We start from the raw sequence: 26,037 nt of genomic DNA, 5'->3' as shown, positions 1-26,037 counted from the left end.
TACCTTGGGATTTGTTTTGGGCGAGCATTAACTGTGTCAAGTAATAGTTAGCTTAAGTCAGCTTCCTTCTGTCAAGTTTTTTTAAAAGCTAATGAATTACAAATCTACTTGCGTTTGTAACAAATAATTTCAAATTCTTTCTATTTAACCTGTATTCAGCACTCACCTTTCTTCTTTCTAGCAGCTTTTTCACTGGTCTTTTAAATATTTAGATTATATTTTTAATCTTGTACTTTTTTGGTTTTTATTCCAGTCTGCCAATTCACATAAGTTACATACATTTTTGCTTTACTTTTAGGGATTGCACTGGGAGCTCTCATGACAAACAGACAAAGACAGGCTCTTCTTTCCATTCTTTCACACAGATCATCAACGAGTGATAATTTATTTTTACATCTCATCCATTCTATGAAAATCTTACCTTTTCACCCTTATAGCCAGGAGCTCCCTGTTTGAAAACAAAACAAAACACAAAAAAGGGAGGGGGGGATCATAAAAGAAAATGCAAAGGCAAACATGCTGTTAATTTATATAGGAAAAAAACAATAACTAATTATGATTAAGAAGTTAACTATTCATTACAATAAAATATTTCTCTGGTATCATTTAATTTGTAATTATCTCTGAATTTAGAAATGTATACTATGTGACTATGACATTGGCTGTAAATATGTCAATCAGATTGCCTGACTTTTAGCAGATATACACTATGTTTAAACAAGATTTTTAAATTGAACTGATCTTATGTGTGGAGTAATGTTAATCTTTCTACTTGGAATGAACAAGAATTCAAGCTAAGAAATACCAGATGTCAGAAGCCATTGTAGAACTACTTAAATGTTGTTAGCGATGATCTTCAACTCTGTCTTCTCAGAAGTACAATGCAGGTCAATACAAAATCATGTAGCCTCAAAAGTTTGTTTTGTCAGTGGCATCCCAACTCTACATTTAAGCACACGAGTAGAATGAAGCAATTTTTGATGTGTTCATCTCAGTACAGATGCTTCTCCAAGCCAGAGCCTAGCTTAGGTGCTCTAAATAATTAAATAAATTGGATCACTGAATGGAAAATGTATTTTCCATTCAGTGAAAATAAACTTGGATATCCTTAGGATCTGGAAGACAATCTGAAAAAAAAACAAATATGAGTTAGCTCTGTAGTACTCACATACCTCTTCACCTTTTTCTCCATGATCTCCTTTTTGAGTGTCACCCTGTTGGAAGCAAAGGAACATAACTGAAATAGGCATTGTTCTTTTATTTTTTACTACTGCACTAGAACACTATTCAAGGATTAAAAATTGCCTTTCCTATTTAGAAATATCAGCACTTCCTCACACAGTTATGAACACAGTATTCTCAAAAATTAATATAGAAAACTCAACTACTGTTATTAAATGACAGAAACCTCAATCATTAGAGCAAGCTGCTCCATACAAGAGATTTGTCTGTTGTTAGAATGTTCTGTGGAGCTTAACAAGCCTTCAGACAGATCCAGAGATCTCTGTTGTTAGAGAAACAATTGAATGACTAGCAGTTTTAACATGGTCAAAGTCAGTTTTTAAACCACGTTTTACCATATCTCTTCTTCGCTATTTTTATCTTTATAGTTTGGACAAGAATAGATAGAAATGTGCCTATATTTTTAAAAAACTCTCTCAACCTTGTTTCCTTTTGGTCCTGGTTCGCCTCTTTCCCCTTTGTCTCCAGCATCACCCTGAAATAAAGCAGGAGAATGTTATTATAATGGTAAGGATAAAATTTCCAGTTCCTTGGAGGCTACAGATTTGGTGCTGGGAAAATTATTTTGGAATAAGCTAAGGGAAAGCTAAGGGATAAATTCACACAGAATCAGGTATGGCACACGTGACACAACTTCCACACATTTAGAATAGAGTATCCCAAGTTGGAAGGAATCCGTAACGATCATCTAGTCCAACTCCTAGCGCCACAGAGGACCACAAAAAAAAAAAAAAAAAAAAAAAAAAAAAAAAAAAAATCAAACTCTATGCCTGAGAGCTCTGTCCAAATGCTTTCTGGTTCTTGGGACCATGCTCACCACCCTCTGGTGCAGACCCTTTCCCTGACCCAGCTGCATGCTGTTCCTTCAGGCCCTGTGCTGTCACACAGAGCAGAGCTCAGCGCTGCCCTTCCACTCCCTGTGAGGAGCTGCAGACAACATGAAGGCTTCCCTCAGCTCCTCTGCTCTGGGCTCAGCAAAAACCAAGTGAGCTCCGTCACTTCCTTTTGTCTTCCTCTCTAAACCCTTCACTATCTTTGTACCCCTCCTTTGGACATTCTCTAATAGTTTTATATCCTTTTTGTACTTTGGTGCCCCAAACTTTATGCTGTACCTGAGGTGAGGCCACAGTGCAGCAGAGAGCAGGATGATCACTTTCCTTACCCGGCAGCATGCTGGACCTGATCCCCACCCAGGGTATGGTTGGCCATTTTGGCTGTCAGGGCACACTGCTGGCTGACATACAACTTACTGATAAACAAGACTCCCAGATCCTTTTTTCTGGGGCTGTTGTCCAGTGTCTCATCCCCCTGTATACACAGCTGTCCTATCCCAGGTGCAGAATTTGGCACTTGCTCTTGTTAGTCTTTGGGCGGTTGGTGATTGCCATCTCTTTAATTAGCCTGGATCTCTCTGCAAGGCCTCCCCACCCTCAACAGAGTCAACAGCTCCTCCTAAGTTAGTGTTATTGTCAAACTTGTTCAGAACAACTTCTAGTCCTACATCCAAGTCATTTACGAAAACATTAAAGAGAAGTGGCCCTAAAATGAAGTCCTAAAGTGTTTGATCAGTTGCTCAGCATCTAGGGAGAAAGGCAAAAACCTTCATATGTACCTTGTCTGTCTCTGTGAGAGCTATTAAAGATACAAAAGAGTTCAGAGGACACACACTCTGTCCTTTGCCTGGGCCAAGAAGCTGTTTTGTTCTGAAGTGTTACAAGAGCGTGGTAGAGTTTTAGAACTTTCTTCACATAAGCCATCATTTTCTGGTAGCAATAAATCTTCGCCTAACAGACCTTTGCTTCCTTATTGCAGATTTCAAGGATTACTTTTTGATTTGAGTTTCAAAATAATGGACCTTTTTAACTATGGTGTTTACCTAGGAATATAAAGATATGTCCAAGACAGCATACGATTACAGACATTTTTTGAAGTCTTAAAATGGCAGCAGCCTTTCCAGAGATATCAGTGACATACTATGATACCTTGCTTCTGTTTTACCATGTATATACAGAAAATACCTTGATTTATAAACACATTAACCAATTACAATACAGCGCAACATTGATCACAATGATTAAAATGCAAATTCTCAAGGTTTTTCATGTGAATGCATACTTACAGGATCACCTTTGTCTCCTTTTATTCCCATTTCACAGACACAGTTCTTCTGCATACACTAAAGGGTTAATAGAAACATTAAGTAGAACATTTTCAAATGTGTTCTTTCAGATTTCTTAAGGAAAAACTCTGCTTTTGCCTGCTGACATGAGAAAACATTAGAAAATATAAAATACATGATATATTAATAAATATTTAATTAATAATCAACATTACATTTCAATATAGCCCAACCAAAATCAGTTGTCTGAATTCCAAACTTCATTTATAACACAAATCAGTAACTGATGTAATTACAAATATTTAAAGCTGCATATACATACTGTAAAGTACTGTGAAACCTTATATGATTTTTGGGCAATTCTGACATTGCTGTTGTTTTAGTGACACTAAATGAACTTTCACGTATTGTAGTGTTTCTATCCTACTTCAGAAGGAAAAGTTTTTTATGCTACCAATACTACCAAATGGAAGTTGAAGATTTATCAGGAACAGGGTGGGAGAAACTATACTCAGGAAAGGAAGGGTGATTCATTCTGCAACACTGTTGCTTTACAAGAGAAACAGACATCAGGAGGAAAAGATACCATCTAGTATTAATAAGAGTAACCAAGAGTAAGAGGAGTAACTCAAAAAAACCTACTTTCTTCCGAAGAAAGGCTTCCTGTAGAAAAAAAAAAAAAAGTATTATTTCTTCTTCATAGAATTCATTTAACAGCGTACTAATTTAACTATTTTCCCTCTCTGGTTTCCCAAGGTAAATGATAAAGAATATAAACACCTTTATCTGTCATCATTGGTAAGAACACTAGTCTATGAAACTAGTCACATAGAAATGATTCTTCATTATGAGAAGAGGGGGGGGGAGGTGCTCCACATGACCTCTAATGACCAGAAAGCAACTAGACAGCTAAAGAAACAATATTAAAAATCAAAGGTAAGAAGGGGAATATGAAAGACTGAGGAAAGGTCTTACTGTGAAAGCTTTTGCTAAAATAATACATAGAGGAAGGTCTCAGTGTTTTTTTCAGTGTTATGCATGATAGCACCAGTAAACAAAATTTTACTATATGCTCAGAGACACACTCCTTGTGCTGGGGAATACCCTGTCCCTTCATTGCAGTGATATCATTGTTCAAGCACACAAATCCTTGGAAAGTGGCTGGAAAGAAGAAGCCAACTTGATCCTGACTCTTGGTTTAACACAGAGACATGAATTACAAAAATACTCCTTCCAACAGCACCATTCCCTGAGATCTCTTCGATGAATTTTTGTTTTGTAAATATGTAAATTCATAGGGGCAAAATATATACTTGTAACAGGAGAAATATTTTAGAAGTGTCTTTTGTACTTGACTGCAAATCTCTGCACTGCTTTCAGGATTAACCTGACAAAGTTAAAGGAAATTCGCCATGGATAGATGTAGAACCATATTACATCAGCATTACTTACCAATTCCAATGCTACATCAACTATCAGGTTCTCGTCATCCAGGCATAAGACATGTTTAAAGGATGAATCACCAGATATCAAGCGCAATTTTTCTTCCTTAACATTTTTCTTGGAAAGGCCGATGGTAAAAAAGTGTATTCCAAGACTCCTTGCTGCAGTGGCTATACCCTGGACACTAGGGCTGTTTGGATGATCCACACCATCAGTCATCAGAAAAGCCACTTTTATACTTCTCTCACGACCTTCAGTTTTGAACAGCTGAGTGGTGTTGGAAATTGCATAATAAGAGTAGGTCCCTTGGCCAATGTAGACCAGAGCCCTGATTTTCTCTTTAAAATTCTGCACATTTTTCCATGCTATAAAAGGATGATCAATGCTGACTGTGCTGCTGAACTGCATGCCTGCTAGTTTGACGTTGTAATTCTGAGACTTAACTGGCTTCATCTGGAAAATGTTGTCAGTTAAGCTTAAAACAAAATTCTTCTGTAAACCAAACAACTGATTTTTGGCACTTTCTGAACTGTCCACAATAAAGACTATGTCAACAAGACACAAATCACCTGCAGTGAAAAAAGAAAGTTAAATCTATGAATGATGGGCACACCTGTATTACAGACTCTCTGCAACAGTCCCAATCTTCAAACCATTTCCCCCCAAATTCCTCTTCTTTTCAGTATTGTTCTGAAGAGAATTTCATTGTAAATGTCAATAAATTCTATTAAAGTCAAGTAATTAAATTTAATTTACTTTAATTTATGTCAGAATTATTAAAGACAATCTAGAAACACTTTCAAATTAAGTTCTTAATGGAATTGGTTCAGAATTTTAATTAGTTTCGCACACAAATTACAAATTTTCCACATGCAATTTCAAAATGAAAAATAGGCACCTTATCATTTAAAAGAGAAACGTGTGTCAATTGAAATAATAGGGCAAATTGTAATGCCTAGCCAAGAAAATGCAGGATACAACTCAGTATTTTTGGTTATCAATAATCAAAATAAATTACATTTATAAATGCATTCATATTTATTCTTAAACATGAGGACATATGCAGTATGGTCAACTCAGATATTTAGGAAAATGGTTTTACCTTCATCACTTTGCACAACAGAATAAGACTTTTTTCCTTTCTTTTTTTCTTTTCCATCTGCTATCTGGTTTGTTGCCACAGCCAGAAGTAGAAAGCAAAAGAAAGAATGTTTTTTCCTCATAATGACATTTATCCCAAATTAGATGACTTTTGCTTCCTGTTAAAAGAAAAAAATAATCTGCAAACACTTCGTGAATAAATACAAATAAATAAACACACATGTTTACAGATAGAATACACGTTTGTGGGAAGCACAATTCTAGAGGCAACTTATTAAAAAGTTATAAAAAGTAATCATGTAGGTGGTTTAAGCGTAGCAGGCAGTGCAGTGCCAACTGGAGCTCCCATTTATATTAGAATGTGTTCTATTAGAGAAGATTTATGGATAGAACACAGTGCCCACTTTTCAGTTTTAAAAACATCAGTGCTATCTTTAACTTTCAGTTGAACATACAACAAAGTAAGGTAAAAGAAATTGCCATTAATTAATGTTGCTCTCAACAGATTTTGCTATTATATATATTTGTATTAAAATAGCAGAGATATTACAGAAAATAAAAATATAAATAATTCCTAGAAATTCTTAATTGTTAGGAATAAATAGATCTAAGTGCTTTAGGATACAAATATATTACCCAGAGCTGGAGAATTAGCATGAACAACTTCTTATAAAAAAACAATGGCTTAGCAGTGAAATTCAGTACGAGTGCATCATTAATGTTCTGTTATAATAATGTACATGTGCAATAGACAGTAGTCTATTATGACAATCTACACTAATAAAGAGAATATTGCAATATTTAAATCAGTGACTTAACATATTTCTAGCAAAAAATGTACTCCATTAAAAATTATTTTTTAAAAGCCTTTAATTCACAGTAATTTGAAATACCACTAATAATGGTAACCAATAATATCTCAAATTTAACTATCCTTCCTAAACACTATCTCCAACTCCATCAAGCAGTTACATCTACAGAATCTATCAATGTCATTCTCTAAAGGTACAAAAGTCTCTTACCTTCAAAGGTATTCAAAGAGCAAATTGGGGACTGAATGAGCTGTCAGCATAGAAAAAATGTCCAATAGGTTTACACAGTATGGAAAAACAAAGAAAACTGCAAATAAATAGTCTATCCACTCTTGCCTCAAGGTCTTTTATGGTCCATTATTCCTGGTCAGTTGGCCAAAATTTAAATGAAAACGGTCAGGCATTTTGCCAGCGCTGAGTGGGAGACCAAGCCACTCTGTTAAAGGGACAGAGGCAGCCCAGGAGCACGAGTACTTTCCCTTTTTACACAGCTGAACTTTCACACTAAAACACTTGCTCCTAAGCAATTTACATCTTTACCTTTTGACCTTGTCACCCACACTTCTTCAGCTTCTCCAAGCAGCAGTGGCTACACAAGAGATGTGACATTAGCATAGCATCCCTTACAGCCTGAGCTTAAGCTTGAAGAGGAGAACCTGGGTGCACTGCAATAAACAGAAATATTGGGAGGACTGAATTGAATGTCTGGGAGTAAAGAGGATGTACAACCCAAAGAAAACTAGCATCTGTTTCATTGTTTCACAAACAACTTGCAAGGCACATATAAATCTGGATACAATATTATATTCTTCTTGAAAGAAAATAGTTGTGATCAGGGAGGTAAAGAAGTAATAAATTCCAGAGAATTTGAAAATTCAGATTACCTTCAAATTCTGCAATATGAATGTATTTAAATGTCTAAGAGGCCAAAACAGGAGGTATTACTTATAGAACTGCCCTTGTACATTTTAAATTGGCAAATGAATATACAGATGACAAGTTCTAAATCCCTTTGGGCATAACTTTCACACAAAACAGCTTTAACCTCTTTGAAAGCATAGGCACGTAATCCCTAGTGTGCCACATCAGCTCACTGTATCCACTGCAGCTACTGACCTTTCACACTCCACCTCTCAGAGCTCCCTTAGCAGGGCAGATAACCCCACCAGATTGAAATAGGGGATAATAAGACTTTGGTCGATAAACTTTACATTATCGTTCATGATCTGAGAGGATGTGGATACTGTCTGATATTTGAGTCACAGCAACTCAAACGGCACAATAAAGAAGCAGAAACAGGTGACAAAGATGAGAGATCTTCTGGATGAAGGGAGACATCAACAAAGAAGGTGACAACTCTTTCACTTGGATAGCCACAACTGAATGTGAATATGATACAGATCTACAAAACCAAGAAAGAAAGTGACTACTGTATAGTACAAGAATATAATATGTCAAAACATGTTTTGGTTCTGCTTGATCAATGATATTAACCAGATTTGAATGCCCTAAATTTTCTTTTTTTTTTTTTCCCCTCCCAGCATGTCCTTCACACAGTAAGGATGACAACATTCCCTAGAATATATTGTAGATTTTTTATTCTGTTAGGAAACACAGCTGACTGATGCAATTTGAAGTACACACTTGAAGCAGTTTTTACAAAACAGCTTTCCTAATGCCTGAGGTATATTAATTCAGTGACATTCTTATTCATGCTTTATGTAACATACAGTCTTCAAAAATAAGACTGCAATATAACAAGCAAATGATCATTTAGCTGCTGAGTTAAATTAAATATGTGTAACATATAAAACAAAGAGAAATTATTTATGCTGTCTAAATTCTGCCCTCTGCTGTACCTACGTGATTATGCACTGCGATAAGTTTGGGCATCTTATTCAGCCTTTAATCAGAACACAATTAGCAAACAAAACTACTGTAGAACATAAGAGCCATATGTATAAAATAACATAAGTTGACAGTATAAGAGTAGTAGTATAAGAGTATAACACACATTCTTTTGTAATAGAAAGTGAAAGCTAAAGACTAAGATAGTAAAAGACTGAGATGCTGGGCTTCATGAGAGAAAATATCTCTTGGAATAACTGATTGCACTCCTTCGTGCCTGTCTGATCCTGAGAAACTAAATACTGATTTCAAATATTCTTCTTTTAGATACCCAGACAGGGAGCCTCAGGACCTGATGATCTGTGCCCTACAAAGTCATGGTTGCTCAAAGCGGCCAATGCATGTATCAGCAAATTAATACAACCTACTGAAGGACTTCCTTCAGACTTTGGAGTTTTAAGAGAATTCAAATGACAATCTAATTGTGACACTCTGGAATACACGCGAACGAATCGTTCTTCAAATTACAGCATTAAAGAAACCTATTCATTTATGTTCTCTGTGTAATGCTCCAATATCAACATTTGCAGCGACTCGACTTTCTATCACCTCTCCCTGCTCACATTCTCATGGCCACCAGGTAAAAGGCAACATGCGTCCTTACCGATTACACTGTAATTCAATAGTGTGCTTACACTATTATGAGGTCTCAAAAAATGAGTAAGTTGTCAGATATTTAAGCTCCTCATTCCCTCATACCTAGAGAGCTTCCTCTTAAAATCAAAGTTATATAATGCAATTATTGCAAGTAATAACTAAACGGATTTCTTATACTTTACTGTGAAAAAAAATGTTAAGAACACACAGCGATCTCATCTTTGTTGTAAATGGAAACTATAGGAGGTTACTGAAAACAGATGGGAACAAGTCAGTATGTCTGACTTCAACAGTACCAAAGGAAGTGGATCACTGAAGAATGAATAGGAAGTGAAATAAGCACAAAAATACAGGCTGCCAATGTTGCCTTTGATATACGATATACTCATCTAATTGAATTACTCTTATTTTTTCCATAAATTTTAGCCTGCTTTATTTATCAAAACCATTACTAAGTTCTAAAGACGACCACTATTACAGAAAAAGGTGCTGTGTTTTCATGCAGGATGTGATTTCTACTTCCAAAAATGGAACTTGGCCCTTTTTAAACTTCAGCTCAGTAGCTAAGTCAACAGCTGAAATCATAATTTAGCTTGGAATGCCATTTTGTGCAAATACAAATATTTATGAATCACATCAGTTTTAGTTTTAAAACTTAGGAAATTGAATTTGATGCTTTAGAAAATGAGCATGCTTATTAAAATCGTAGTTTGAAAGATTCAGATAGAAACATACTGCAACCAGTTCCTTAGGCTCATGATTTCCTGCGGTGGGGAGTCCAAGAGGACCATGAAGACCAGGAGAGCGAGGCTCTCTCTGAAAATATAAAAACAATTAAGAGAGCACTATTGTGGGTGGGGGTTTTTGAGGTTAAAAGTATTATTTTAAAAAGAAATTCTTCACTGTTCATATTTTGGAGAAGTATACTTTGGAAGGTACATGGCTTAAGAAGGAGAAAGAAGGTAAAATAAGGATGTACAGGCTTTAGTTCACATGCAATTCTTTATGTCCAAACTGTAATCCCTTGAATAATGTAATCCTGTCACAAACAACTCCAACTGGAATGCGGAAAATGTCTTGGAAAGAGAGAAGTTAGAGAAACGAATTCAGATTCTGTTTCAGAGAAAGGAGTCTTATTGTTTACATACGAATTCAAAGTCTGACATACCCAATCTTTGTCAGACCAGTATTTTGGCCAAAATTCTCTTACCTTGGTCCATACTTGAAGTAAGCAGCCCTATGTATCAATTTTTGTGCCTGTACCTTCTCCCCTTCTTCAATCTTTCTTGGTCTATCTCTAAACAGTCTCGGCCTCTTGTTAGTCATTCTGGGGAGGTACCCCACTGCCCCTGACAGGTCTGCTAAACTCAGCAGGGTGCACCTCTCCTATCCATGGTAGCCAGAGACACCTGAAAGTTGATGGCTCCTCCAGGAGCCTCCAGACTGTGAGAAATAACTCAAATGATTTTTCAGAGACCGGATCTCTTGTGAAGAAGTTTTAATTTGTGATTACAATAGCAGGCATCCAGCAAGCAGAAGCACACAACCAAAAAAAAGAAAATCACAGCCCTATATCCCCTGATCGACTGCCACCTAGAATTCCTCCCATGTCCTTGTTGATTGAGTACTCCAGGTTCACAATCTACCCAGCGCTTGAGTAGCTATTGCATTTACAGCCTGATCCCATCAGCCTTGGACTTCTCTCTTATTCTTGCCTCCTAACTTACTACCTCCTGCTTATCATGTTTGCCCCATCCATTTCCCTAATCTTGACAGCTGAGCCTCTCACTATCTGCTCATCTCTTTGCCTAAGAGAACCCTAGCTGGTTTATGAGGTAGGCAAAAAAAAAACCCGCAATTTTAACTTTCACAGCTCCAAGGGCACACTGCTGGCTCATATCCCACTGCCATCCCTTTTAATTTCAGTAGGGCTTTGCTCTATCCTAACATCCCACAGATTGTACTGATAGTGCAGGTTGCCACAACGCAGGTGTAAGACTTGCACTGGGATTTGATGAACCTCATGATGTTCACCTGGGCCTGCTGCTCAGCCTGTTTAGGCCTCTGAATGGCATCCCATCTGTCGGGCACCTCAGCTGTACCACACAGCTTGGTGTTGACTGGGAACAATGAACAGCTTTTTCACATAACTTGAGTGGATATAAACTGAAGGACAAAATGCTTGTGTAAATGAAAGCTCAAGACCAAGAATGTGGCAGCTGAAGGAACTCGGTGTCAAGTAAATACAAGAAAGCAGAAAGATAAGACATCAAAACAGATGCCTCAGCTCAGCACAACACAGTTCGGTTTACCTCCCCTTAAAAGTTACAAGTTGACAGTGAGGATCACTACTAGCCTTCATCCAACGACCACGAGATGGAGCCCAGAGACGCTCCACATTTTAGGACGCGTGCTCTGTGGGGTTGGACAGGATTTACTCACACGTTGCTGTTAATGAGATACTCAGAAAACACAGCTGGAGGCGCGTAGCGAACCCACCGCCACAAGGGGCGGGGCGCTGTGGAGCCGCTGCGCGGCGTCACCACACCAATCACCAGAACACTCCCAACCCGGAAGTGAGAGCGTGCTCCCGACCACCGGAAAAAGCTGTGCGGAACGGCGCTCATCGCGCGCCGGAAGTGCGGTTGTTATCCCTTCGCCGCCGCCCCGCAGCCGGAAGCGGAGCTCTGCCGTCTCTCGTCCCCGCGGCCGAAGGCTCCGGCTGGCCGCGGGTCGCGTCCACGGCGGTGTCGCAGCGTTCGCGGGTGGGTGAGCGGCCGTCGCGCCCGGGGGCGGGTGGGGGTTAGCTGCTACTCTTGCTTCGGGCTGGCCCTGCTGCCGCGATGTCTCTGCGGGCCTCGGCGGCTTCCTCGTTCCCGCAGAGCGGGGCAGCGGTGAGGCGGGCCGGGCTCCGCACCGGGTAGCGGCTGGGCTGAGGCGGGAGGAGGGGAGCGCTGGGAGCGGACAGCGGGTGTGGAAAGGAGGCCCGGAGGCGGCAGCTGATGCTTCCTTCTGCCCTTTCCCAATACGGTCAATCTTTTCCTTTTCCCGGCCGTAAGAAAAACTTGTAGGAATCGCAAGGTCGTTTCCTTTGTACGTAGGAGTGTGTAAGGATTCTGGCCGTGGGGCTCCTGCAGGTATCACTGGAACTGACAACAACGTGGGTTTATGTGCTGCTAGGCCACGTGCAAAGACCTAGTGACAGTGGGGCAGAAGGTGGAACTGGGAACAGCAGAAGGAGATGATGCGTGTAAAGCTTTATAGTTATAGAAATCTTCAAATAGGGTAAGCCTTTGTAGGTTATAGATAGAACTTTAAACGAGGCAGACAGACTCTAATATCTGTGAATTAGTGTATTTCAATTAGGCAGAGACGTTTTCTACTGTATGTTTTAGGGAGTTGCCCTTTCCTGGCAGCACACCCACACATCACGCTGTATCATGTTTTCGTTAATGCTCTCTTCCATAATAAGCAATACCGGTATTGCTGGAGGTTGTGAACACATTGCTGTTTGTTTGTAGATGGCTGTGTGGTTTCTGCCTTAGTTAGTGTATCTTAGCAAAAACAGGGATGTCATGGGAAAAGTGGTTTAATGTGAGAAATGCTTAAGGTTTTGGCTTTAAATGTGTGCACACAATAAACTTTAGCTGAAAGTAATGCAGAACAATATTCTTGATTTTTTTTTTTTTTAATGATGATCTGAGATGAAAAAGGAATTTGGCTTTTGATAACATTCCTGATTTTCTCAACAGTTTTCGTATGAATGGATGTCACCAGAATCTTCCTACAAGAGTTTAAGTTGTTTGTGAACTCACCCTAAACATGAGTGGCTCCAAACCTGATATTCTTTGGGCTCCGCACCACGTCGACCGTTTTGTTGTGTGTGACTCAGAATTGAGCCTTTATCACATTGAATCAGCTGTAAGTTCAGAACTCAAGGCAGGGTCCTTGCGTTTATCAGAAGAAACTACTGCCACACTATTGTCAATAAATTCAGATACACCGTATATGAAATGTGTGGCTTGGTATCCCAAGTATGATCCTGAATGTCTTCTTGCTGTTGGACAGGCCAATGGTCGAGTGGTTCTTACGAGCCTTGGTCAAGATCACAACTCAAAATCTAAAGATTTGATAGGGAAAGAGTTTGTTCCCAAGCACGCGCGACAGTGCAACACTTTAGCATGGAACCCACTAGATAGTAACTGGCTTGCTGCTGGATTAGATAAACACCGGGCTGACTTTTCAGTATTGATCTGGGATATCAGTAGCAAATATGCTCCAGAGACTGCAGTTGCTACAGAGAAAGTGAGACTTTCAACAGGAGATCCGGAAGCTGGACTAGTGGTAACAAAGCCACTTTATGAGTTAGGGCAGAACGATGCTTGTCTCTCCCTTTGTTGGCTTCCACGGGATCAGAAGCTTCTTTTAGCTGGAATGCATCGCAATCTGGCTATCTTTGATCTGAGGAATACAAGCCAAAAAATATTTGTAAATACCAAGGCTGTCCAAGGAGTGACTGTTGATCCGTATTTCCATGATCGTGTAGCTTCCTTCTATGAAGGCCAAGTTGCCATATGGGATTTAAGAAAGTTTGAAAAGCCTGTTCTGACCTTGACAGAGCAACCAAAACCTTTAACAAAAGTCGCATGGTGTCCAACAAGAACAGGACTGTTAGCTACTTTAACAAGGGATAGTAATATCATTAGGCTGTATGACATGCAGCATACTCCCACTCCAATTGGAGATGAAACTGAGCCTACAATAATTGAAAGAAGCGTCCAACCATGTGAAAACTACATTGCCTCATTTGCCTGGCATCCTACAAGTCAAAATCGAATGGTGGTAGTGACTCCCAATAGAACTATGTCTGACTTCACGGTGTTTGAGAGAATTTCTCTTGCATGGAGTCCAGTGACATCCTTAATGTGGGCTTGTGGGCGACATTTATATGAGTGTACAGAAGAAGGAAAGGCCAGCTCCTTGGAAAAGGATATAGCGACTAAAATGCGGCTCCGAGCTTTATCAAGGTATGGTCTTGATACTGAACAAGTTTGGAGAAATCACCTCCTAGCTGGAAATGAAGATCCTCAGCTGAAATCACTTTGGTACACTCTGCACTATATCCTTTATTTTACTGTGGTTTATATTTTAAAGACATAATGCACCCCTTTAAGCAAAAACCAGTTGTATGAAATGTGTGAAAGTCTAAATACAATGCAGTGTCCTGTAAAATAAGTTTTAACTTTGAAGAAGTGTTTTTTCAAATTCTTTGGAAAAAATTAAGCTTCCTATACATGTAAATACTTATGAAGCAGTATACTGAAGATATGGATCAAAAACTTACAGGAAACAAAGGTCCCCTAGTTTATGCTGGCATTAAGTCAATTGTGAAGTCATCTTTGGGTAAGAATGTTCTAACTTTGATAAGTTATATTTCAGTATATTTACAAAATGAAGCACTCATGGGTTTATCTTTAAAAATTGTTGAAGGAGGCTGCAGAAATACATAAAGGGTATCAATCTGTGTTTTACTATATATTGTAAGTACAGAAATGTAAGTGAACAATTTATATTACAGTGATTTCCTGAATTGTTTGTTTTCTTTGAAGATCATCAGTAGAACAAAATAACCTCAGAGGCAGAACTTCAACTGAACTGTTTCAAATGTTTAGCTGTTGACTGTGACACCAAAAAGTCTTGCTCCCTGCATAACTATTTGTTGTATTTTTCAAAGTTCTACATGGGGGTATGGTTCTAGAAAGCTGACTTTACTGTAGCCAAAGTACACTTGTATGTTTAAAGAAGCTACCTTATTTTGAAGTGGCAGTCGTTCATTGTGTATCACATTACGCCTCTTAAGCTGAGTTACTTTTTAGGAGATTCTTACTTGAATCTTTTCCTGTCTATTCATTAAGTGTGTTATTAATATTTGATCTGCTCGATGTGGGGAAAAAAAAAACCAACAAAAGCAACTCTTGCGTGTTGGGAATGTTTCTTGCGCATTGATGCTTGCTGAGGAGAACTGGTAGAGCAGGTGCTGAACTGTATTTTCAAGTTGAACGCACTGATCAGTCCTGTCTTGGTAACAGGAACCTACACAATCTTAGGATGAAGAGGAAGGAAAGACAGACTTAGGGAGTAAGTGTCAGTTTAGATGTGTGACTTTTAGGAGATCAGAATAAAGCAGCTGTCTGCTGCTCCTTACCATGTAGTTATTATTGATGTTAATTTAGTAGTAAAGTAGGATACTTGGCTTTTATGTTCTGTTTTATGATTGAAATCAAAGTGTTGCAGTTGCAATTTAGATTGTGGTTTAAGCATAATTTAACGTACTGTTCCCATTTTAGGAACAACAGAGAACCTCAGGCACAGCAGGAGTGGATCTGATAGACAGGCAGATATTATTCAGTATCTGAGCGAGGAGAGATCCTTGGCTTTGCAGCTCTGTGGGTGGATAAAGAAGGGAACAGACTTAGATGTGGAACCTTTTTTAAATTCATTGGAACAGGAAGGAGACTGGGAGCGAGCTGCTGCTGTAGCACTATTCAATTTGGACATACGGCGGGCAATACAAATTCTAAATAAAGGTGCTTCCTCAGGAAAAGGTTTGTATTGTGTTTTGTGTCTTTTCTTTTGGAGGTACATCACCTGAGTAGATGCTTATGTAAACAGGATTTTGGAAGGTGGTGTGGGAAATATGCCTGCTGTCTTTTACAGTGCTTACTTGAATTGGCTGTATTAGAGCATCAGAGTCAGATCCTATTACCTCTTTGCTCCTCAGACTGTACTATGCTATACTATATGATTAAAACGTTGCAAATACTGATACATACCACAGAAAGTATTAAGCTCAAAAGTAACCCACTCAAAAGTGGTGGGATTTTTTTCTTTTAATGTAATTGCAGGTGGGTCATATGTCAGGTCTGCTTCAGTTGGGCTATATGCAGCTTTCTGCCAGTGCAGTGGCTGGAATAACTGAAATAAAATATGCAAAGTTTACAGAAGAAATTTGTTCTGAAATATTGTTTGGGAAAGTGACAATGTATGGAGAATTTAATGATTCAATTTAATGATTTTAGAGCTAGTTTTATTTCCTCCTGGGACTCTGATTTGCATCTTATGTTCTCTTATTAAATTTAAAATAGTGACTTGGCACCAAAGTGTATTGGTATGAAATGAAGAGAACTGTTAAAGGTTCTTCTGTTTTTAATATTTTTGGAGGCTGGGGGAGGTGTCTGCATTTTTTGGGTGGGGAGAAGGTTCAGAACAGGGTCTGGCTTTGTTTGAATTAGGAAAAAGGAAACATTTTCTGACAGTATTTAGATGAAATAAACATAATGATTTTAGGAAATGTATTAACTTCAAGCGCTTGTATGTCCTTTTTTTTTTTTTGTTTGTTTAAATCCTGAACTTAAATATTCTTTCATTTTTTCCATTAAACCAGGTGATCTGAACCTTAATGTAGTAGCAATGGCTCTGTCAGGCTATACGGATGAGAAGAACTCACTTTGGAGAGAAATGTGCAGTACTCTAAGACTGCAGTTGAACAATCCCTACCTGTGTGCTATGTTTGCTTTTCTGACAAGTGAGTCTGGTTCATATGATGGTGTTTTGGTGAGTAAATTTATGTTAAATTTCTTTAAATAATAGTTATGCGTATAAACATGTGGATGTCAGTCAAGTGTTGCAAACTCCATGGGCCATCAGCAATGGCAAGGACCTTAACAAAGGAAAATGCCAGGTCTGCACCTGGGATGGAGCAGTGCTGGGTAAAAACAGAAACTGGGGGATGAGTGGCTGGAGAGGAGCTCTGCAGGAAAGGACTTGGGGGTACTGGTGACAGCAGTTCAGTACAAGCCAGTAGTGTGCCCTGGCAGCCAAGGAGAAAACTGTATTTTGAGTGGCATTAAGCACAGAACAGCCAACTGGTCAAAAGTGGTGATTATCCCACTGCATACAGCATTAGTACAGCTTCACCTTGAATATTGTATGCATTTCTGGGCTACACAATATGACAATGATGTTAAGGTCCCTGAAAGTAGGTCCAGGGAAGACACCAATTCTGGGAACAGAGCTGTAAGGTCTATCCTGTGAGGGGAGGCTGAAGGCACCTGGATTGTTCAGGCTGGAGAAGAGGAGTCCAAGAGATGTCCAAGAGCTCTCTGCAGCTCCCTGAGGAGGGGAAGGTGCTGGACTGTGCTCCTGGGAACTGATGACAGAATGTTCAGGAATGGCACAGGAGAAACTTTGTCCCTGTGAGGGTGGTCAAACACTGGAGCAGTCTTCTTAGTGAGATGGTTGGTGCCACACACCTGTTGGTTCTCATGAAGCATTTGGGCAGTACCTTTAATAACATGCTTTAACTATTGATTAGCCCAACGTAGATGGACTGAGTGATCTTTGTAGGTCCCTTCCAAAAGAAAAAAGGTTGAAAGAACTGGGCTTATTTAGCTTGGAGAAGAGAAGGCTTCAGGGAAACCTCATTGTGGCCTTCCAGTACTTGAAAGGAGTGTATAAATGGGAGGGGTTTATGACTGTTCACAAGTGTGGATAGTGATAGGACAAGGGGAAATGGTTTCAAACTGAGACAGAGGAGGTTTAGGTTAGATATTAGGAGGAAGTTTTTCACTCAGAGGGTGGTGACGCGCTGGTTGCCCAAGGAGGTTGTGGATGCCTCTTCTCTGGAGGCATTCAAGACCAGGCTGGATGTGGCTCTGGGCAGCCTGGTCTGGTGGTTGGTGACCATGCATGTAGCAGCAGGGGGGTTGAAACTGGATAATTTTTGAGGTCCTTTTCATCCCAGGCCATTCTATGAACTGTTCTATTCTAATAAGAGAAATGCAGGAAACAGTAGATGCAGAGAAGTTTTTATGATGCTGTCTTTGCACTGAATTGTATTTGTTTTTTTCTTGTTTAATTGTTAAAATATTTTTGGAGTGATGAAATAATAAACAATTTTGTATCTTCTAGAATTGATATAAAGAACATGTTAAATCTTTAATCATGAGATACTTTGAGGGTTTGGAGAAGTAACATACTTGATCCTTAGTTAGAGAACAATGGATATGCTTGATTTAACCCACATGTAAAAGAGTAATTGGTCTATGCATGTTGAAGACAAGGATGAGAAAATATATGTAGGCTATTAAATAAGAATAAGGTAAGAATCCCAGAGGAGAAAACATTCTCTCTTAGGAAGAGAGGATGCTCTTGTTCTCTGGGTGTCAAGTAATGATTTTATATGGGCACAGCTAAGTATCAGGGTGAATGTAATCAAGGTGTTTTTTTCTTCAGTGCCTGATATAGCAAAAAGATTAAAAAGCAGCAAGTAAATTTTGCATGCTGCATGTTGGGTGCCAATATACTTTTGAGAAATTGATGTTTTGGGTATTGTCATTTTATTATTACTATTTTCTTCAGTTGTGGTTGTAGGAAAAATAAAGTAGTTGGGCTAGGCTTTGTATAAATATGGAAGAAGGAAGGTTTGCTTGTTCTACCGTTTGTGACTTATTGGCTACGTGTGCTACAAACACTGTAGCCTAACTGTAACCTTCTGTTTACTGTATAGTTTCAAGAAGCACGTACAGTGTGTAGTACCAGGCTTTTCTGCCACAGAAGCAGATTGTTCCCAGTAGCCACTGTCTCAGTCTGATGCCTATATCTGAGTATAAACAGATCAGTTAATATTTGGTGTTAGCTTTTTTCTGGTGCATTGTTTGTGCATAATCAAATTCATAATATTATCTATAGAATAAGATAAATGATCTGACTTTTAGAAGTCTTGGAAGTTGGCATGTGACGGTGATTCCCATTTTTCTCTCCTAAGTATGAAAATAATGTGGCAGTACGAGACAGAGTAGCATTTGCTTGCAAGTTCCTCAATGATGCTCAGGTAAGCCTATGGTAACACATTCGAGCAAACTGTTAAGCTGGGGTTTATTTAGTGGGATGAAAATTTGGGGTAGGAGGGTGAAGCAGTGTATCATAAGGGATTTGGTCTTTCCTCACAGTAGGATATAAGCTATGGTATAATTTTTCTCCATCTCTCATTTTTTTTTTTTAAAGTAAATAATGTTTTAGACTTACTAGTTCTACAAATCATATCACGTTATCTAAATTGTTTTACTGGACAGTATTTGTATTTGGTACTTATTTCCAGACATCTACCTTCTCTTGAAAAAAGTCTTTATTTTACAGTAGGAATGTTTTCCTTTAAATTCACAGAAGTGTATGGAAAAACTGGTGATCTCCTTTTTGCTATTTGCATCAGGAGATTTAAAGTACATTAGTATTTAAATCCTTGGTATATAGTGGATATAGCCATATACATTTTCCTGTACAACATGCAGCAAACAGTGTGTGCTGTTAGCACAAGACTTTCTTAAACTTTAAAAAAAGTTTTGCTGTAGGCTTTAAATTAATTACAGGGGGATGTACAAACAGCAAAAGTTAAGTAATTTCTTTTTATAGCTGAATAGATTTATTGAGAAGCTGACGAATGAAATGAAAGATGCTGGGAATTTGGAAGGAATACTGTTGACAGGGCTGACAAAAGATGGTGTGGACTTGATGGAAAGTTATGTTGACAGAACTGGCGATGTCCAGACAGCAAGCTATTGCATGTTACAGGTTAGTGTCTCTCTCAAAAATGAATCTTTACATAAGAAAACTAAATATAAGTTTATTTAGCATTATAGCACTGATTCTTGTGAACTAAAAAGTATATTCTGTAGTAAATTTTGACAATATATAGCCTGTCTGTTTTGTGCAGTCATCTGAAACTAAAATAATCTGTAGTTATTGTGATAACTACAAACTTATATATTCAAGCTGTCTTAGTCAGAGAAAGTGAAGATAAGGGGAAGAAGGAAAAGAAAAATAGTTGAGCAGTTGAATAGTTGAACTACTGCTGTCTTTTCTGATAGGTTCAAAATAGGCTTTTTTGCTTCCAGAGTTTTGTTAGAGAACTGCTGCAAGGTGGAGGGTTTTTTTGTCTTTGGGCGGATGTTGGTTTCGTTTTTTGTTTTGAGCTTATCTTGGTCCTTACTGGCACAGTTGGAGATACTACCAGTGCTGTGTTTGACTACATATGTAACCGTAGTAATGGTATGAACTCAGATGTGCTACAGAAATGTATAATCCAAATTTTTAGGAGAACAGCAGCAGGAGTATTCTCAACCTGGAAGGCAGACTGAAGAAAACTTTTATCAAACTTGTGTTAAATATTTCCAAATATCATCTCTGGCTATTTAAATTATGCTGTTATTTCTTGTATTTTGTATTATGTAGTAGTAAAGCCTTTTGAAAAAGTGAATAATTTGTGTTGTGCATGTTCAGTGTATGTCTGACATTTTTTACTTTCTCTTTAGGGTTCTCCATCAGAAGTACTTAAAGATGAGAGAGTTCAGTACTGGATTGAAAACTATAGGAATCTTTTAGATGCTTGGAGGTTTTGGCACAAACGTGCAGAATTTGATATCCACAGAAGTAAGCTGGATCCCAGTTCAAAACCTTTAGCTCAGGTAAATATGAGTCTTACATGAAGTATGACCAATTCAGAAAGGAAGGCAATGTGGTACTTAAATAGAAAAAAAAAATTCCTGGCTGCATCTTGGCTTTTGTGAGGAAAAGAAAGGAAAGGAAAGATTTCAATTAAGGATACTCTAAATCAATGTTTTGTGTTCTATTTGTTGTTTTTATTCATTTATTTTGTTAACACTTTTAAAAATATTGTTCACAGAACTGTTTTGGTAGGGGGTAAGGAAATAAACAAATTTGCATAAATTCTAATCTAGGAAGTGCCATTTTATTCAATCGTTATTTGGTGGTGTTTTTTTTTTTCTAGGACTTTCTCTCTAACAAAAACTCATCTTTCAGAATCTCTAATGTTTCCACACTTTTTCTGGTGAAACTGTGGGTTTTTTTCTTCCAGTGTTGAAAAACAAAATCAGAGACTTAACGTAGTGAGTTCTTCATCATGATGAGGATGGTGCTGAAACTAGGAAAAGGAACCAAGGACCAGTTCAAATTGGCTTTTAGTTTACTGAACCTTTGAAGCCTTTGAGTCTGAAGTGAATAGCAATTTTCTTTATCAGTTCAGAGCACAAGCTAAACTGAAAAATGGCACCCTATCCAAATATTATCTGGTACTGTTTTTACTCAAAATGTTCTGCCCACAACTCCTACTTGCTCATGCCTGCTAATATGTGCATTACAAGCCTTAGGGACGCAAGGATTTCTAAGGAAGGCTGTTTTTTGAGTCACACATTTTTCACAACTTTTTAAAGAGAACTCCCATCTATACTGCTTGAAGTAAGAAGGAGTTGAATTTACTGCTCCTGCCTTACATGAGCAACATAAATAATTCCTGAAGAGCTGAAAGTATTGCTTTTCTCTGTATTATACCTCAGCTTGTGACATAAGGTATGCAGGTAAAGATTATTAGGCAAATCCTCATGTTGTGGACTCTAGAGCGAGTCACTTGGGTAGAAAGAGGGAGAGGCCTGTAGACTGAGTAAACTTAGTTTCTTTAGTTACCTGACATGTAACAGCTTACATTCTTAAATGATACCTCTCCAAGCAGTAACAGTTTTGCATGGTTTTATGTGCTTTTGAAGTACGTGGGCATCGTTCGTGCCTACTCCTCAGAACTGTCAAGTCTATAAGCCAAGATGTCCAGCGCAGACTTCAGAATATCTGGTAAATCAAGTCTTCGCTAGCTTGAGCAAATTCACTCATAGCAGAAATTGAAACAAACTGAAAAATTAATGGGCTTTTGTTCTCTTCAGGTGTTTGTGAGTTGCAATTTCTGTGGAAAATCAATCTCCTACAGCTGTTCAGCCATTCCTCATCAGGGGCGAGGTTTCAGCCAGTATGGGGTTAGTGGTTCACCAACTAAGTCAAAAGTTACCAGCTGCCCTGGTTGTCGTAAGCCACTTCCTCGCTGTGCACTTTGCTTGATAAATATGGGAACTCCAGTTTCCAGTTGTCCAGGTATAACATACTTGTTTTAAGTTATTCAGCTGGGGTCCTCGTTAGAAGCCTAATTAGCAATTCCTGAAGGAAAATCTTCTGTTGTACTTTTTCCTCCTATTTGTACTCATTCTGTAAATATTAATACTTTAATTAAAGAGAGAGAGACTGTAGTAGAGAACACATTTACATCCCATCCAATATTTTGATTAAACCTATGTCTTTTTTTTGTGTCAGACTGTATGCACAGCTACCTTGTTCTGGCCATTTTTTCCAGCGAGGTTGTTAGTAGAATTCCATTGCTTAAACAGAAAAAAAGATTTGGATATTGTGGTGTTTGCTATTATGAGCTTTGACATTCTAAGAACTGGGAGATGTGTTTTCTTGGGATGAACTGTTAGGAGGCTGCAGGAATCTTGCAATGTAAATCAATTGCTCCTTAACTGGAAGAGGAAATAAATGTAATGTGTATATATACTCTCTGTAACTAAATATGGAAGAACGTATGGGTCCTGCTGGAACAGCTAAGGGGTACTATCCCTAGAATCTCTTGGTTCTGAATTTTTGGACTCAACAGTATACAAGGTCTAAGTAAAATTAATTTTTTCCATATTTTTAGGTCAGTCTTGTTAAAGAGCTATGAGCAGCTGTACAGTTGTCATCTATTTATATATCTCTCATTCTTTCACTGGTCAGTGTTATGACTTGTTAATGAATTATTCCAATTCATAACTGAGATTTTGCTAATCTTACATATTTTGAAGCAGAACATTCCATGTACAGTGTAACAGGTGCATAATTCACTGGAACATAAATCAATCACTGAAACATAAATCACCACTGAAAGAGATTGTCTGCAAAATTTTATAGGCAAAATTAGCATGTCTGTAAGGTGTGAAACATTAGCCAAGCAATACAATTCTTGATTCTCCACCAGTTCATATATCTTCAATAATTGCATTGACATTCCTTTTAGAATCAGGTTGCTACATCACCTGAAGTTCCTAGTTCCAAATTCATTTTAACAGTGTTAGTGAGACTGAAATTTAAGCCATTATGTTTCATTTATCTGTTCTGATGGGTTTGCTTCTGCACAGGAGGATCCAAGTCAGATGAAAAAGTGGATCTTAGCAAAGACAAGAAGTTAGCCCAGTTCAACAACTGGTTTACTTGGTGTCACAACTGTAGGCATGGTGGACATGCTGGGCATATGCTCAGTTGGTTCAGGTAAGTTGATGTTAAGATCTTTTGCATTTCCCTTCTGTATGCTGCATGAAGTGTGATGTGTCTCCTTTGTTGTAACTGCAATTAAAGTGTCTGTATTTAAAAAACAAACAAACAAAACAAAAACCAACATAGGCTAAGCTTATTATACTGCAAAACTTTCTGTGAGATGTTGTGTTCCTGCACATGCTTAAATGTACAGATTGCAAAATATTTGTTAGCTTTATCTTACCTGCTTTTTCCTTTTCTTTGCTATTGCTATCTAGGGACCATACTGAGTGTCCTGTGTCTGCCTGTTCGTGTAAGTGTATGCAGCTGGATACAACGGGGAATCTTATTCCAGCAGAGACTGTTCAGGTGTAAATATTCCTTGAAAATGTGAGGATCTCTAATGGATGTCCATTATAGTCCAAGCATACATTTTAGACAGAGGTCATTTGTGACTTACTGACTGTGAAAAAAATAAATTGGTATCAGATGAGTAAAATGATGTGTGTATGACTGTGCATGGTAGAAATTGATAATGTAGAAATAAGCCTCTGGATATATCACGTGGGCGTCAGTCAGTGGATTTAAGCAGTTCAGAGGCTTGGGAGGCTTTGCTGAAATTCAAAGAATTTTAACAAATTGTTCAGGGTAATGTTTTTGGGGGCCCTTTTATCAGTTTATCAGCTTTCCAAATAAAGCAGTGTTTATCTCTTGTGCTCAGTGAAAGTAAACCTTCAAAGCAAATGGCGAAAGTAATCTTCACAGGATGGCAGAACAATGCTGTGGTGTCCTTTCACTGACTGATCACGCTTCTCTGAATGCAAACACTTCCTTGTAAGTCAAGAGTGTCACTGTTAATTATATTCTGAATAATTTTATTTTACAGGAAAACCTATTTCTTTCTTTTCTCAATTTTTGTTAACAGTAAAGCAGTACCTTTGCAATTTGAGAGCTTATTTAACATGCTGATGTAAATTATAATGCTAAAGAGTCTGGGGAGATTACCCTAGTCAAGAGTTCCCTGAAAACTCGTGTGTCAGTTTCCCTGCAGAGTGCAGAAAATTTATTAGAAGTTTGATACGACTGTTTTATTTTTAACATTATACTGTGAAGATCTGAAATCTCAAGGACTGGAGACTTGTAAATATTTCAGTTTTAAACTACATATTGAGTTTTGTCTACAAGCATTTTGAATTTTTGGGACTTTTGGATAATCAGGATTTTTTGGCACTTCTGAAATAGACTGGGAAGTGTAAAGTGAACCTATTTAAATCCTGCTTCAGGTCACTGCTGGACACCAGTCTGCTCCTAAAGACTGCACAATTTTATGTCATTGACTGCAAGTGGTAAAAAAAAAAAAAAAAAAAAAGTTACCAGCTGGAATTAAGTATATTTATTAACTTGAGAGTCAATGATATTTTGCTAATACTGTGCTAGGAGCTAATTAGTATTGTTGTCCTTGATTTTGTAGGCAACAAAATTCATATTAGGGGAAAAAAAACCCACCTGTTTTAAGGTATGTGAAAATAACATCAGTTTACTTGGTGTGTGTTTATTTACTATTAGAAACAGTATATGAGTTACTTATTACTTGCGTGCTTTGAAATACTAAATGGAATGCTAGCAATAAACTGGTACCATATTGCCAGGACTGTGAAATGTGTTGCTTTAAAAAAGAATATATTGTAACATATCACGGGTTCTAAGTGCTCTAATGTAGTTGCAACAAGATAGAAAGTAGAAACATTGTCTGTGGGTGTACATGAGTACATTTGGAATTTCCGGTCATATTTTCTGATTAATGCTGTACTACATCTGCTGTACCTACTCTGACTCTGATCTAAAATTCTTGCCTAATTGACAAAGATATAAAGTTAAAACCTAAGAGGTACTTAATATTTGTAGTCAGACTATCATGGAACAGTTAATGTTTTTTTTCTTGTTGGAATATTTATTTCTCGTTCTAGTATTTTTGCACACTTTGTTTCTGTTGAAGTGCTCTTTAAAATGTTTTCCATTAATAAGTGTAAACTGGGGTTTGATGTATGATACCCTATTTATATAAACAAAGGCAATAACACTTGCTTTATGGAAGTGAGGATTTGTAAGCGCAAAGGATATATTTTTATTCCTCTGTAGTACCATTGATCAGTAAATTTTCATGATAAATTCCATGTCCAGGAATCTAACTGCTTAAAAATGTCTCATTTTTTAAAGTAAAAAAGAAGTCTCAACTTTTTTTTGACTTGACTATACCTGTTTGTTTCAGTTTCTATCATTTCATTAAGTAAGTTGCCTACTTTGATGTTCAGCATGTCTTTGAAATGTTTTAGGTTGTTAATATGTACATATTCTGGTCCAGTGTAAGTACCAACTTTTGCTGTTGTAATTGGTATTCAAGCTTTCAGACCAATAATTACACTATTTCTAAAAACTTATAAGAGGTGTATTTAATCATCTTTTTTTTTTCTTGTTTTGCTTCTTAATTAGTACAGCTGTGATTTGGTGAGGTGATCTGTATGTATAGCTGCAGACATTTCATTATCTGCAGATAACATTCACATTTACTATTTTCTGCTGTCTTCTTGACTCTATTATTTAAACAGTTGAAGGTGGCTTCGCATGCCAAAA

At 37.9% G+C, this 26,037-nt stretch overlaps 2 protein-coding genes across 8 annotated transcripts in view; one reads left to right on the top strand and one right to left on the bottom strand.

Moving 5' to 3' along the window:
- COL28A1 (collagen type XXVIII alpha 1 chain) overlaps window positions 1–11,795 on the bottom strand; it is a 59,540-nt gene extending 47,745 nt beyond the window's left edge. The window contains exons 1-9 of one of the 7 annotated variants that reach the window (XM_090142753.1): window positions 11,665–11,779; window positions 7,258–7,382; window positions 5,907–6,063; window positions 4,814–5,373; window positions 4,004–4,024; window positions 3,362–3,418; window positions 1,664–1,717; window positions 1,173–1,214; window positions 422–448 (exon numbers count right to left, since the gene is read on the bottom strand). In XM_090142753.1, the coding sequence (XP_089998879.1) occupies window positions 422–448; window positions 1,173–1,214; window positions 1,664–1,717; window positions 3,362–3,418; window positions 4,004–4,024; window positions 4,814–5,373; window positions 5,907–6,027 (882 nt within the window). In that variant the 5' untranslated portion in view covers window positions 6,028–6,063; window positions 7,258–7,382; window positions 11,665–11,779. Of the gene's footprint in view, window positions 1–421; window positions 449–1,172; window positions 1,215–1,663; window positions 1,718–3,361; window positions 3,419–4,003; window positions 4,025–4,813; window positions 5,374–5,906; window positions 6,064–6,927; window positions 7,179–7,257; window positions 7,383–10,432 lie in introns of those variants that run through there. The other 6 variants (XM_090142751.1, XM_090142752.1, XM_090142756.1 and 3 more) reach the window with 6 other exon arrangements.
- A 50-nt stretch (window positions 11,796–11,845) lies between these two features.
- On the top strand, window positions 11,846–23,905 carry MIOS (meiosis regulator for oocyte development). Its single transcript, XM_031614442.2, has 11 exons — window positions 11,846–11,987; window positions 12,975–14,341; window positions 14,527–14,625; window positions 15,570–15,827; window positions 16,667–16,836; window positions 19,049–19,114; window positions 19,693–19,851; window positions 20,592–20,744; window positions 22,011–22,215; window positions 23,292–23,421; window positions 23,685–23,905. Exons 2-11 carry the CDS (start codon window positions 13,045–13,047, stop codon window positions 23,779–23,781), a joined length of 2,634 nt encoding a protein of 877 aa, XP_031470302.1. The 5' UTR covers window positions 11,846–11,987; window positions 12,975–13,044; the 3' UTR covers window positions 23,782–23,905.
- The last annotated feature ends 2,132 nt before the right edge of the window (window positions 23,906–26,037 follow it).

This window comes from Phasianus colchicus, chromosome 6 (assembly GCF_987193195.1).
Source record: "Phasianus colchicus chromosome 6, bPhaCol1.hap1.1, whole genome shotgun sequence".
Lineage (NCBI taxonomy): Eukaryota > Metazoa > Chordata > Aves > Galliformes > Phasianidae > Phasianus > Phasianus colchicus.
The sequence above is the reverse complement of the archived record's forward strand: the minus strand, read 5'-3'. Positions and strand labels throughout refer to the sequence as shown.

What these genes read in the sequence shown, in the direction of transcription:
- MIOS (XM_031614442.2), top strand. Translation starts at nt 13,045, where the DNA reads ATGAGTGGCTCCAAACCTGATATTCTTTGGGCTCCGCACCACGTCGAC. An exon ending in GTTCATATGATGGTGTTTTG is followed by an intron (nt 16,837 to 19,048) that starts GTGAGTAAATTT and finishes TTCTCTCCTAAG; the next exon opens with TATGAAAATAATGTGGCAGT. An exon ending in CAAGCTATTGCATGTTACAG is followed by an intron (nt 19,852 to 20,591) that starts GTTAGTGTCTCT and finishes CTTTCTCTTTAG; the next exon opens with GGTTCTCCATCAGAAGTACT.